The 14,065-nt window shown below is 36.6% G+C and overlaps 1 protein-coding gene across 28 annotated transcripts in view; it reads right to left on the reverse strand.

Annotated features, from left to right (window-relative positions):
- OSBPL6 (oxysterol binding protein like 6) overlaps positions 1–14,065 on the reverse strand; it is a 93,897-nt gene that overhangs the window by 10,418 nt on the left and 69,414 nt on the right. For all 28 annotated transcript variants that reach the window (XM_046943734.1, XM_046943730.1, XM_046943727.1 and 25 more), the window contains 13 exons: positions 12,986–13,151; positions 11,855–11,985; positions 9,749–9,856; positions 7,460–7,597; positions 6,334–6,418; positions 5,889–6,142; positions 5,026–5,163; positions 4,618–4,681; positions 3,906–3,984; positions 2,650–2,794; positions 1,825–1,969; positions 792–918; positions 94–216 (listed from right to left, as the gene is read on the reverse strand). In XM_046943734.1, the coding sequence (XP_046799690.1) occupies positions 94–216; positions 792–918; positions 1,825–1,969; positions 2,650–2,794; positions 3,906–3,984; positions 4,618–4,681; positions 5,026–5,163; positions 5,889–6,142; positions 6,334–6,418; positions 7,460–7,597; positions 9,749–9,856; positions 11,855–11,985; positions 12,986–13,151 (1,703 nt within the window). The remainder of the gene's footprint in view (positions 1–93; positions 217–791; positions 919–1,824; positions 1,970–2,649; positions 2,795–3,905; positions 3,985–4,617; positions 4,682–5,025; positions 5,164–5,888; positions 6,143–6,333; positions 6,419–7,459; positions 7,598–9,748; positions 9,857–11,854; positions 11,986–12,985; positions 13,152–14,065) is intronic.

Consider the following 14,065-nt stretch of genomic DNA (forward strand, 5'->3'; position numbering starts at 1 on the left):
TATTTTAAACTTCAAAAACTATTGGCTGTGTGGCGCAATACTTCATTCAGTCACAGCACAGCAAAGGCTTACTACTGAAATGAAAAGACTCACTTAAAAAACTTGGGTACATATTCAATGCTGTTTTCTTCCATGTACCGCCTCCGACTTCTCTGGAGTTCTTCTATTCTTTGTTTCTCTGATGCTGCTGCTTCTATATTTCCTTCCTCCAGAAGCCTGTATGGATAACAGCTGTCCTATAGCAATCACACAGTATCTGAACAAGGGATTCTCTAGGACTGTTCATCACAAAAGACAAGCAAAACCAAGCCCCTTGTCTTTGCTGTACCCTCTGTAAGATCTAGTCATAACCTCAGAAAATGAGAGTGACTGATACCCGACTCCCCAGTTGCAGGTACCTGACTTCCAGCCTTAGGCATACATCTTCTCTAGTTACTGAAGCAGTACACTGAGAATACACTGAAGCAGTATGAACTGAGAATTAGGAGGGAATTCCCATTGCCTCCATTCACAGCTGCAGGGCATGACATTTCAGAGCATGTATTCCAGCTCGTCATGAAGAATACTGCCTTCTACTAGAAGACTTGTGCAGTACCTCTACTATGCAGAAAGCTTTCTATTTTCCTTTCCCTCAATTGAGTAAAGCAGAAATTTGACTTTACTACTGAGTACCTTCCCTGCAAGCAGAATTCTCCAAGTCCAGACTGCAGTGAAGATGGGCAAAATGCAATACTCAGCCAAATCCACCCTTAAAATCACGAACTATTAAGTGCATAAATAAACATTCTTGCCTTTGATCCGGCCTGAATCGTGCATCTGTTGTTGGAAGAAGATCTTTCAGTACAGGATCTAATTCATTGAGCTCAATAGCAAATCTTGTGAAGCCATAATAACGTTCATAGTTGGTTGGCATGGAGCCTGTATGCATAGGCATGAGAAAGAAAAAATGCTTATTAAACAATTAATCTAAACATGAAAGAGATTTATATATTTATTAAATTGTAACAGCAAAAAATATTAAAATATTTTACTTTTATACACAATTAAAAAATATCAAAAGATATTCTCTGGATAGAACAACATTCACAAAACATTAACTTCAATTGCTTGTCCTGTATAGGTTGTAATTACCTGCTAGTAGATTCAAAGCTTTTATGATTTTTCGTTTTTAAATAAAAATTACTGTTCTCAAGATTTTCAAGCTAAGTAGCTTCCTGTTCCCAGGCTTTGCAGATGTGTATATAAAAGCTAATTGAAGCTAAACTTTCGTGTTAATTTTGGACCACGTACTCATGCAAAGACTGATTGGGCACTGTCCTGAACCTTCAGCATTAATAGCCATCAGAGCATAGTAGGCCCAAAACATTATCAATTATGACAGATCCTGGATAATCACTCTGCACATATAAAAAATACTACGCATGCAAAGGAAGAGTAATTCAATCCTAGAATTTCTAAGCAAGCAATAATAAAGCTGAATTCAGCTTCTGAAATCACAAGAACTCACTATCTCTGAAGACTAATCCTTTGGTTTAACAAGACACTAAGTAAATTTGGTAAGATGGCATCTCCTATTCTGTGGAATCTCAATAAATTACCCTGGCTCTCTGTGAGGAACTGGTCACGCAGACCTACACATCCAAATATTTTCTCAATTTCATTTTTATGTTGTCCCCAGAACCCCAGAGGATTTGATCAGGAGTCAAACCAAGATGTAGAAGACTGTGCCAACTATTTCACGTACTTAAAACGGTGGTTCAGAATGCTTTAAACAGTTTAGAGATAAACTCTGGCAGGCACTGTGGTATATCACAAGCTTCTTACCCGGCCTCCACACGCATTTGGCTGAAGGTGCTACCCCACAATAAAGACCTTCGTGCCACTTTCCAAAGAGGCGATGCACTACCTTCCCTTCTTGATCTATCACAACACCCTGGACTTCATTTACATTTGAATTCCAGTAGTTTACCTGCAAGTTTTACAAGGAATTACAAGTCAGTCATCACATTACTTACTGTGCCAACACAGACATTGCACGAATCTTAATGTGTCACCAACTGTCAAAATTTTGCATCAGAATTGCTCACCAAGAATATCGGTATCCAAAATTTGAATGATCTGAATATTAACTGTGTTAGTGTCTGGGAAACCCTGAATGACTTGATAACCAATTTTGGTATAAAGGTATCCAAGTACACTTTAGTACCTGTTGTACACTGATCTGTTTTTATTTATGGTCCTTGCGTGGATATTAAAATAATGCAAACCAAGGCATGACTGAAGCCAAAGAGATAAAAGTGGTGGCCAAGTTCTATCAAAGGCAGAAGTAATTATGGCACAGAAGTCTATTCAGTGACCTTGCATTTTCATTGTAATAACAGAAATTTTGCTATTTCATTTTTAAATGATTTTCATTAACATCAGCAGCAGTATAGCACACAGCTGTACAGCCATGTTAAGACGCTGACATAAAATTGACCTGTTCAAAAGAAGAGTCATGCTGTTTGAAATAGCACTCTTATTTGACAATTTACATATTCACAAATGTTGATAAGTCAGAATGTGTAATGTATATTTCAGGGATACTGAAGAAAAAGTTCTATACATGCTTAAACTGTGCAATGAAATGCATGAGAATAAATGTGTTACCTTGACAAATGTGAGTTTACAAATACAAACGCTGCTTTTTGTATTTCGGATTGTTATCTCTCCATAGTGTTCTATCCACCTCCTTCCACTAAGGATATTATGTATGCAAGTAGTGACTTTGTTCCAGACGTAGTAGTCTCCGTACCTAAGAACAGATCAATATGAAGTTAATAATGCAAATTAATCATGATCATCATGGAAAAAAAAATTACTACAAGACTATATTCCTGAAAAACTTTTGTAACAATAGCTTATTTTATTAAAAGCATAGATTCTGGGCACGTTATTAATCTTCCATGGAGAAGTTAACCTAAGCTCTAGCGTGGAGAACTGAGGAATGATGCTATGAAACACAAATCAAGACATTATGAATCACTGAAGTCTCGCACAGCACATTCACTGTCCTCAAAGCATTATGTGTTTTGGCATCAGTTCCAGGAGACCTGGATCCAAAGATCAATATAAGGTTGAATTTAGGCCACAGGCAGACAGTGCAATTAAATTACAGATAGAACAAACTAAATATGGAAAGAAGAAAACAGAAGTGCAGTAGGCTCACTGGTACACTATCTCTCTTCCTCCGTAACAGCTACTTGGAGTAAGAGCATCTCAGTCATCAGAGACTAAAATGGCCAAATGAAGCACATTCTCCTTCAGAGATGAGGGTCAAACAAGTAGACAGAAGACAAAGCTACTTCAAAGCGCATTTACTTTGATTTGATGATATGGATAAGGAGGAGGAGTTCCTAAGGATGCCATACTGTTATAGGCAGAAAGAAAGATGACCTCAATTTAAAGGATCAAGAACAGAGTACTGCAGAACCTGCAGGCATGCTTAAAGTATCCTCTCCTTGCATATTTTGGTTGTTCACAGCTTAAAATCAGTTTTATTTGTATTGAAACTCCTTTCTTTCACTATTTGATTAACATCAAAGAGCATTTTTTGGCTTTCACATTTTGAAAAATGACCTTCAAATATTAGTACTGGTTCTTCTGAGGCCATACTAGCAGTATTGAGAGCTTTAGTAAGGACAGTGGTAGCTGAAAGCACTGTCAACCTTGTTCTGAACAGTTGATCACTTCAGTGTCCCCACCTGTGTGTACACACAGGAGAGATTTGAGCTACATGCTAACCCTCACCCGCACAATTCAATTCATGCAACCTTTGCGTACACTTCATCCAATCCAGTTACAAGGCACCACAGATTAGACTACATCAGAAACCATAACCAAAAGGAAATAAAACAGTATCTTACTTTGGAAGAGTCACATTCAAGGTTCCAACTGGAAGAATTTCCATTGATTTCCCCCAAAATTTGTTTTTCCACCTGATATCTGAATATAAAAGAAAAGATTTACAAAACCAGGAAGACCCAACTCTCGCTCTTGCAGTGACCTGTGGTACTACATCGTCCAGTTTAAAACAGTACAGTATGAGGTTGTCATAAAAGTACAAAAAATACAAAAACAACAACTAGAGAATGATATTAGGTCAGAAAAGATAAAGAGAAGTTTAATTTTCTTCTAGGAGTTACACCTGTGTTGCTAAATCTCTCCTGAGAATATTCAGTATAAATTCGATGTGTATGACAGTAGATACAAAGAAATAAAGACCTGCTCATTCAACTTTGTAAAAAGAACTGCTTATGTTAATAAGAAATAACAATTTTCTTGGCAAAAAGCTTTTAAGTAGTAATGTATAATAAGTATAATTAAATAGAAAAGTAGAAATACTGCAAGTGACAAGAGAAGTTGTAATATCCACTTGCTCTTAAGAATGAGAATTTTGAGTGAATTAATTCAGAGCATCAGTTTGTAGTATGTAACTACAAACATTTTAAGTATAAAAATTTCAGATAAACTCAAAATACAAAGCTCAGCTTCTACAGACAAAGTTTTTACTTGCTAGTAAAAAAAAAAAAAAAAAAAAAAAAAAAAGGTCTATGCTTTTGAATTAAAAAGGTATACCTTGCCAAAACACAAAGTTCTTCGATTCACAGTGACAGGCTGAAATGGGAGGATGGTGGCTAACCTGAAAAAAAGCTTGTCTGAGTTAAAAACAATTAATTTTCATTCCTAAGACAATACAACTGTTACTGCAATATAAAAACATTAAGTAGCCCACATTATTTATTAACCTATGTTGCTATGAAACCAGATGACAACTCAAAGTTCAGTTTTACATCGTCTGCTTAAAACACTATGACAGACTACTATAAAAAACAGATACCTTCTAGTATTTAATGAATTCACTCACACTTGCTACCTTTCTTAACTATTAAGAAAACAAACCATTTTAACTCGGAAGAAGGAACAAGGTCACTCTGTCAAACAAAGAAGCCTAAACATCAGTATCCATCTAGAAACAAGCTTTACCTGCTCTGAGAAAAATCGAAATCCTTTGTCTTCTCTAATACATTCGTAAGTTTCACCAAGCACGGGGTTAAATGGCTTGCTTCCTGCTCTGAAATACGTAGAGGCATAACCCGACGCTGCAAAAGCAGCTATGAGAACCTGTCAGAATACAGACAAGAACATAAGAGAGAAAGTAGGCTGAGATTCTTATAGTGTGGTCTGATCTGGGTAGTTCAGCATTTCTGTCCAGTTTTTGAAAGTGCCTCAGCTGGGGTGTGCAAATGTAAGGTGTTTGTTACGTTTGGCTTGTGCCACTTGCCCAGTAGTGCACTACATCTCTGTAGCAGATATGAGGATTTAATTCAAGGTAGCTTTCAGTTGCACCATGTCCTTTCCTTCCTGAACTCTTTTACCTCCTCTTCAAGCCCCTATCACAAGACAGGTACAAATCCTTCAGAGAAAAGGAAAAAATGCCAGCATTTAGAATCCCTTGCTCCCTTCAGGCCACATAAACAGGGCAGCTCATGGACCTGAGTACCTGCCTATGACAAAGTGACAGGCCATCTACTGCCAGATACTCACAGTGCTGTGTGGCTGTGCCAGGGAACAACAGAGACGTACAGCAACGTCACTGCCAAGTCCCTTAACCACCTTTCCCTGTCTCCCCTGAGGAAAAGACACAGTACACAATACACAAAAGAACACGAATGCCAAATGCTGGCTGCTGGCTCTCAGGTGAAAAACACAGATATACCTACAGGGCAGCTGGACCTGACCAAACAGGGAGCTCCGTGAAATGGAAGAGCAATAGAGGGCCCTGCACAGATCACCACAAAACAGCCTCCTTTTTAATACAGACATAAGTGCTACACTAAATTTATTACCATGCGCTCATAGGGATCATCCGTTTCAGCAGCCTTGTCCAAGAGTTCACTATATTCCAACTCCTCACAAAGATGTTGCAAGGTGTTCAGGGGTTCATTTAGCTCAACTGGCATGGATACTTTGGAAAGATCTTTGCCAATGTTATTTCTCAAGATATTCCATAGATTGATGTTACTGGTGTCAGGGCTGGGAGCTGGGAGACAAGTTCGCCGTCCGTTCCTGAACGCTCCTCCAGTTAGTTCACCATTGACAACTGGGAAGGGAGAAAACTATTATCACAACAAAGCACCATATTAAGGAAAACAGTCTCAGTCACTGAACTAAATTCACCACCAGAAAAAATAAGCCCAGCTTCACTGATTTCAGCGAAGTTGGACTTGTACAGAGAAGTAACAAATCACAAAACCAACACAATTTCCCAAAGCTCAAAATGTAGCAGTATACTTTGCCGAGAAATGTCAGCGACGCTGGTGTTGTCCTCAGATATATTATCACTCACATCACTGATATAGGATTCATCATCAGAAGCCTAAAAGATAAATAAAATCAATTTATTCAGATATATATAAGGTTTACTAAAAAATTACACAAACAATTACTTGAAACAAAAATATTCAAATACATCACCGGTACCCAATTAGAGATTTTAACTAAACCATCTAGAGGTTTCAATCAGCCATACTTCCAATGCACCAACAGCGTCAAAATAAATTCTATTCTCTCCTCCTGTTTCTGCATTGCTTATTATGAAGCCAAACACAGATATTACATTTACAAAAGGGTGACTTCAAATGAGATCAAATTAACATTAATGACAGCATACACACTGGGAGGTGAGGAGAGATGGTCAGACTTGTGCTTTTTATACAGAATCAAGCTTTAAAACGTAGTTTACATTTCAGCAGAAACAAGAACAGACACTGACCTATCATTTTGAAAAACAAGAACTACATCAGTGTTAAAACTACTTGTAAAATTCTTTTTTACACTTCTTCTTCAGAACAATTAAATAAAAATTGTTTATCTCTGTTTGTCTTCTGCACATCTCCAATGTGGTACCGAAGTGCCAATCTGTAAAATATTGTTCAGTTAGCTCAAATACCATGGGAAAGTTGTGGGCAGCCACATGATGCAGGGTCCCAACTGCCTCCCACTGGTCATCTTTGAGCTTCAATGAGAGAATTTTTGACACTTGTCTACTTCTCTGACTACAGAGAATAACTTACTAAATATGATAGAAGAACTTTGTTTCATTTTTAATGAATACTTTAAAATCTAAATTAGTTCACCACATAGTCAGACCTAATTGCTGCTGTCATCATTGCCTAAAACTGACATAGTCTAGTAAGAACATGTACTGAACATATACTACTGATACAACTTCCAGATAAGTTTTACACTTCAGAGAACCTCTGCAGCCCATCTCAAATGAGTCTCAGGCAAATTTATCTAAACCTTATGCATTCTGATACCTTTTTATTCTAAATAGCATTAAAAATAACCATTCACTAGTGACATCAATACCTGAATCTGTCTGACAGCAAAGCTGCAGTACACTGTCATAGCCTACCTCATTTTCTGACGAGCTGGCAGACAAAAGCACCTCCTGTGCATCAAAGAACTCTGACACTGATTCAGACATAGAGAGCCTGCTCTCATTAGAAACTTGCTGAGACAATGGCAAACTGACATGAATTTGTTCACCCGTCTGCAAATAACGCACAGAGAAATAAAAATATTACTTCTAATAATAAAGAAATACGCATAAAAGTGGTAAATGACTTGAATATTTTTCTGTGTCACATACAGGAAAAGACAGTAAAGACAGCATTTTAGTAGGGTTTCTTGTGTACTCAACAAGTGAGGCTAGAGCGATTACAAAATAAAATGCAATCTGAGCAGTGAGATACGTGTCTTAATTTAAGGTTGGCTTCCACCTGCTGCTAAGCTTTAGCGGTGAATAATTGCAGAGGTAGTTCTGTATGCAAAGGAATGGTTTGGTGGACAATAGCTGCACCGCGTCCAATGAGATCAACTGTGAAATTCAGATGAAAAGACACCTGGTCATAACAACTAACAGTACCTGGACCCAGCTCTGAAAACTCAATAAGGCTAGGGAGTTATATATTACCTTCAAAATAAGCGGTCTTGTTAACTAGTCTAGTAATAAATGTTTGAAAAGTTTGAATATTCAGGAGGGTGGCTATCATATATGTATTCCAAATCTCATTTGAATTAAGTGACTAACACTGATTCACTATTACTAGCGGGAATTCATTCTCTATGGTTTATTTTAAAGAGAACAGCAAATGCAAGAACCCCCAAATTGTGCTCTGTGGATATCAATTCAGGGACAAGCTAATTTAAATAGCTGAACATTTCTTCTTCTTTCTGCTATTTGATGAGGGGAACAAAATATTTAAGATTCTCTCTCTGAATTATTCCACCAAAGAAGCTGCTGCTGTGGAGGCAAATAGGCTTCTTACTTAATCCCTTAATTTATACAGCATAATATTTCTGGGATAATACCAATGTGTTTTACACACAATTTCTCTTCATACTGGAATATCATCTCCATTAACCTTACTCCAGAAGTCTTGCAAATGGCTTTGACGACACCTTCATCCTATTTCTATATATGTGCCTCAAAATGCACTGACAATAAAAAAAAAAAAGTCACAAACAAGCCAGGAGGTCAAAAACTCATCCTTTTTAACAGAGGTTTATAAGCTTGTGAATGATTTATGACGTTTGATGAATTATAATGGAAATAGAAGCTCATTTCAGGGTTACCTTTATAAGAAGTAGTTAAAATATTAAGTTTCTTTATCAACTGGAGGGACTTGGAAAAATACATAAAAAAAGATGCTCACAAAGGCATATTCCATAAACTAAGATTATATTTATAAAGTAATCTAGAGAAGAAGTGAAAGAGAGATCTGGGATCCTCTTTGAAACTCTTTTTCAGTCAGACACACTTGAATGAAGATAACGTATTAAAAAAGAAACAGCTAAGCAGCAAAAAATACAAAATAGAAGAGACAGTCATTGCTCAGAACTTCACTGCCAGCTGCTCCGACTGCAGGTTGCTGTGCCCTGGCACTGTGTCACCTCCATCTTCTCTTTGTCAGTCTACAACATGATGGGATCTTCAAAAAATTGCAGGGATGTTTTCAAAAATAAAATAAAGTAACCAGAAGCAGATTTTCACTTGCCTTTCCTCTTGGAAAAAAATGATTAGGAAACCACAGTATGTTAATTGAAATGATGTATGCATAGAAAATAATGAATGGAAATGAGAAATGGAAATTTCAGTAAAATGCAAGCAGAATGGCTGTCAAAACGACAGTATTAACTGCAACATATTACAGATTGCAAATTCAGATCTGTCCTTCTCACAAGGGAGACTGATCTGTAATATGTTTGGATAATCTCTTGACTGAAGAAAGGAAAAGATTCATACACTAAACCTCTGAATACTACTCAAGATATTAAACTTAAGCACTTGCCACTAGACACTACACTGTTCTACTGATTTGTAAAGAGAAGATACACAAATAGTTGCCTACTGTGTGTTATTGCATTACGTTACAGTACAGTAAAACTTCATTAATTCCCACAAAGCTGCAATCCTTCCCTATTTCTCTGCAGAGACCAGAGTTCTTTCATGAGCTATGACACGTGCAGAATAAAAAACGAACGTTTAAATTTTATGTAGAAAAAATATAGTCTGAAAATGTCTACAAATATCCAATTTCCAGCCTGAAAGATCTGATAATTTGGCACGTGCGTTTTAGCTATTAGTGAGGAACAGCAGGGTTTGATGATATTCTAAATCCATTAAAGGCTGAAGTCTTACCTCATCAGGACTAGGGATAATATTTACACTGACAACCTGATCACAAATAACAGATTCTGAATGTATTCTGTTCAAGCGACTCCTTAGTTCAGCATTCTGGTTGAGAGCCTTAAAATAAAAATTGCACATTTTATTTACAAATAAAAAGAAGTGTTAAACAGACAAAAAATATTAAAAAAAAAATCTTAACCTGGGAAATTTTGTAAAAAGAAAAAGTCACAGAACCCAATTTCTTTCATTTCAAGACCCTCTCTAACATCATTTCATCTTTTCATTGGCTTGCCTTCAATTATTTTCCAGGGTCAGAGGGCACCAATACTCTCCCACAACATAAGTCACATTCTACCTTAATTCTTCAAGTAGCTCTTTGGCAGCTATGCCAGTGGCTTATGTGCATTACGGAAATGGGGAGGGAATGTAGCAAGAAAGAATGAAACTGCAGAATGATGAAAAGGAACCAACTGCAATATTCTTGATTTATGGCTTAACAGCACTTTCTGAATGATGGTTATCAACTCTTACAGCCCACGGAAGGAAACTGCCTGCTTTTCAGAAGAAAACAACAAAATCATTAGCATCACTGGGTGTCTGTCTGTCCAGACCCAGCTGCTGTATTTGCATGTGTGTGCTCACAAAAAACTATGGACCACAAAATAAACTGATGCCAGTAGAATGTAATCGGTGCCTGGTATCTGCTAACTTTTCTCCTCTTTTAATGCCCAAGCTGGATTATAAACATGGGTACATATACACATCGCTTGATGTCTAGAAGGACGTGACTGCATATCTGTTGAAATCCAAGAAAGTATAATATGTTACACAGCCAGAACATGAATTGACTTAAACCTAATACATCCCTCGCACTGGGAATTATAGAACAGCAGACATGCTGTTGTAGTGGGCAATTATTATTGCCACAGAGTCAAAATCTTTCCTCTCCTTCCCCTGGAACAGACTGCATGATTGCACTGAAACAAAGTAGGATCAAAGTAAAATAGGCTTAAACAGTCACTGAAGACAGTTTAAACGATGCCATTTTGCTTTGTTTGGAAATGATCTGGGCATGTTCACATGGAAGGGGAGTTTACACCATAACATCAGCTGGGCTGTAGCTTCCCAAACTGTCAAAACCTGGTTAAGAGATCGACTATGCTAAATTTCCATTTACTGCCCATTGAGACAATGAACTGATGAGTGACAGTGATTTTCAGACTGACACTGGAGGCCAAGAAGAAGAGGAACATAGCACCATCTATTTCATATCAGTTGCTAGCAAGTCTCCACAAGTCCTGGTTAAATCTTTCTTTATTGCCATATGCAGCAATCAATCTGTGTAACATCATGCATCTATGTCTAAAGAAACATTATGTCTCAATTTTAATTTCACGGCAAAAAAATACAACTCAGTAACAATAAAACTGCATGAAATTATCTTCACATTTGGGTCAAGTTCTATTCGTCTTTACACATCTGTTCTCATTTCTTGCTTACACAAGCTTTTCTAAATTCAAAAATTGGAGTTGTTTTGCAACCTGAAGATACATCTCATGGAATGGTGTAGGGTAGTTCACCAAAGCACTGACTGTAGCTTCATCTCTTCTTCCCAACTAAAGCCAATGACAAATTTTCCTTTAGCTTAAGTGGGAGAGACACTGGCCAATAACAGGTTTGGATCTGAAAATCCAATTTACCCATGATTATTCTGTAACGCATAATTCCTTTTGCAGTTGGAGACAAGGATATATAAAACAAATCTGAAAATATACAGTCAAAATTTAAAACTTAATTAAGAAAACTAGAGAATCTCGAATGTGCTAGGGGCAGCTCCAAAAAAGATATCTATCATTCCCATAAAAATGGTTGATACTTGTATTTATTATAATTTTCCAATGTAAAATAAAAGCTTACAAAAAAGATATATATATCCTCCACATGCACTGAGGTTGGACCTATGTTCTCATGTCCACAACAGAATATATGCCATAGTTCTGGTTAAGAACCTTGCTGGTTTTGTCTTGGCTCCCTCTACCTCAGGGAATAGCCAAAACACAAAGAAACAGTGCATCTCGCAAACTAGCTGAGCTTGCAATCAAATCAAGAGCATACCTGGGAAAGGGACTGTCTGAGGTGTGCTATTTGAGCATTGTGACCGGTAAGATCCTGTTCTGAGACGATCTGCTTGAGCTTCTCCTTCTCTATAGCTATGCTGTTAAAGGCAGACTTCAAAAGAGAATGCACTAAGGAAAAAAAAAAAAAAAAAAAAACAGGTGTTTTCTCAGATATGGAAGTACATATTTACATTTATCAAAATATTTTGATAATATTTTCACTAAAGACAGAGAGTGAGATTTCTATCCCACACACACTGAAATTTGAAACACAGACCTGAATGAACTTCAAGTAATCTGTATCCAAATTAAGTATAAATACTTACTTCTTAGAGTTGCAATGTATATACAATATTTTCACACCTTATCTAACTATATTCTTGATGCTGAGTGAATAAAAAAATTGCATATTAGGAAAATCTGTGTCCGATGCTCTCTTTTTTTTCCTTTCTGTGTTTTTGTTTTTGTTTCAGGGTAATAAAATCTGAAGTTTGGCTAAGACTTAATCCTGCATCAATAACAAGGCTTACTTGGTCTTCAAATAGACTTTTGATAATTATTAAGAAAGTAGTGTCATATTTCCTGTGTTTTTTATATAACACATAGCAAACTGACTACAAATATTATTTAAAAGCCTTTTTCAGTCTGCAGAACCATTCTTCTTTTTTTTTGGTAATGCAGTGACATTTTTAAAGTACATTTTAGTAGTAAGAATTACTTCCGTTGCATCCATTGATGCAGAGAATATCTCACAAAAAATTGCAACCCACAAAAAAAAAAGCCCTGCACAAGGTTATGTATTAGTGACATTTTGATTTGTCTTTTGGAAGAGATAAAACCAAATGTTTCCAGTATCAATCATGTATTTCCAAGATGCAAAAAGAAGTTCCGACTTTTTCTAAAGGAAAGCCCTCATTTGACAGTGTTTACCTTTCTCCATACTCACAACATCCGTGCAAAACGTATGAAGGATAATATATGTAATCTTTAAGTAAATCACCTGACCAGCTCTAAATTCTCTTCTGGTATCATCTAACACAGATGAACATCTTGGCCATGACAAAGTGAAGGTAATAAGAAAACACAACAGAAAAGCACAGTAAAGGAAAGGTTTGATGTTTCTAGTTACCTTTTTGTGCCATCAAGCAAAATTCTTCTTGAAGCTTCATGTACTCTGTAGAGCACTCTAGAGGATCTGTTACATGGCTTGGGGGGGTCTGGAACTCGATATCTGCACAAAGGTTGGGATTGGACGAATGCAGCCGAACCGGAGACATCGTGGCACTGAAAGGGACCTACAGCAAGAAACAGTAAAGATGCACTGTTTAAGGAGCAAACCAACTTTTTGATTCTGTTGAAGCAAAATAAAAATTATTCCTTCAGGGAAAAAAAAAAAAAAAAAAAAAAGCGCGCTTGGTTGAAACATGAAGAACAAAGTAAGAAAACACATGTAACTTTTTACTGTCCTAAATCACAGCATAGTTGATGCAGAATTCCTTGTAGTTCTTGAAAATTTTCACTGAAACAGACAAAAATAGCCTAAGTATTGAGCTAATTGCTAGCAGTGGAATATTTCAATTCTAACATTTACAAAAATTGGTCATTTCCTAATGCTTAAAAGAAGACTAGAAAATCTAGCCACAACAGAAGCTGCTTTGTATTTTGTCATTGGAGAGTCCATACAGTATGAATCCATTTTTACAATACCAACATGCAAGTTCCTCCACAGACCTAGAGACAGGATACACTGTTCTCAAATATATTGCTGAAAATTAACCTACCTAACAATCTGAAAACCATTGTTAAACCTTAAGTAGGAACCATTGTACAAGCAACAACGAAAAGGGAAAATCAAATAGCCTTTCCACTTTCTATCTAAACAAACAAAAATAAATTAAATCTTCACTTAATTTTCATTTAAAGTACAAGAGCCACAAATTAATGCAAAGAGATGCAGCTAAGTAAAATGCAGTGAAGACTTTAGTTTCTTATAGTTTTCACTTCTAGTTTTCCTTCTATACTTTTCAAGTACAGTAAACAAAAATATACATGCATACCGTAGAAGTTTTATATATAAATGTATCATGTGTACTGAACAGTTACCTATGTGTTCCAAATGCAGTGTATGTATACCGCTTTACATATGTGACGTGTGTGTGACAATATGTTTTAATTTTATCATTTAAATACATTTGTATAAAAACCCAGG

This window comes from Gallus gallus, chromosome 7 (genome assembly GCF_016699485.2).
Source record: "Gallus gallus isolate bGalGal1 chromosome 7, bGalGal1.mat.broiler.GRCg7b, whole genome shotgun sequence".
NCBI lineage: Eukaryota > Metazoa > Chordata > Aves > Galliformes > Phasianidae > Gallus > Gallus gallus.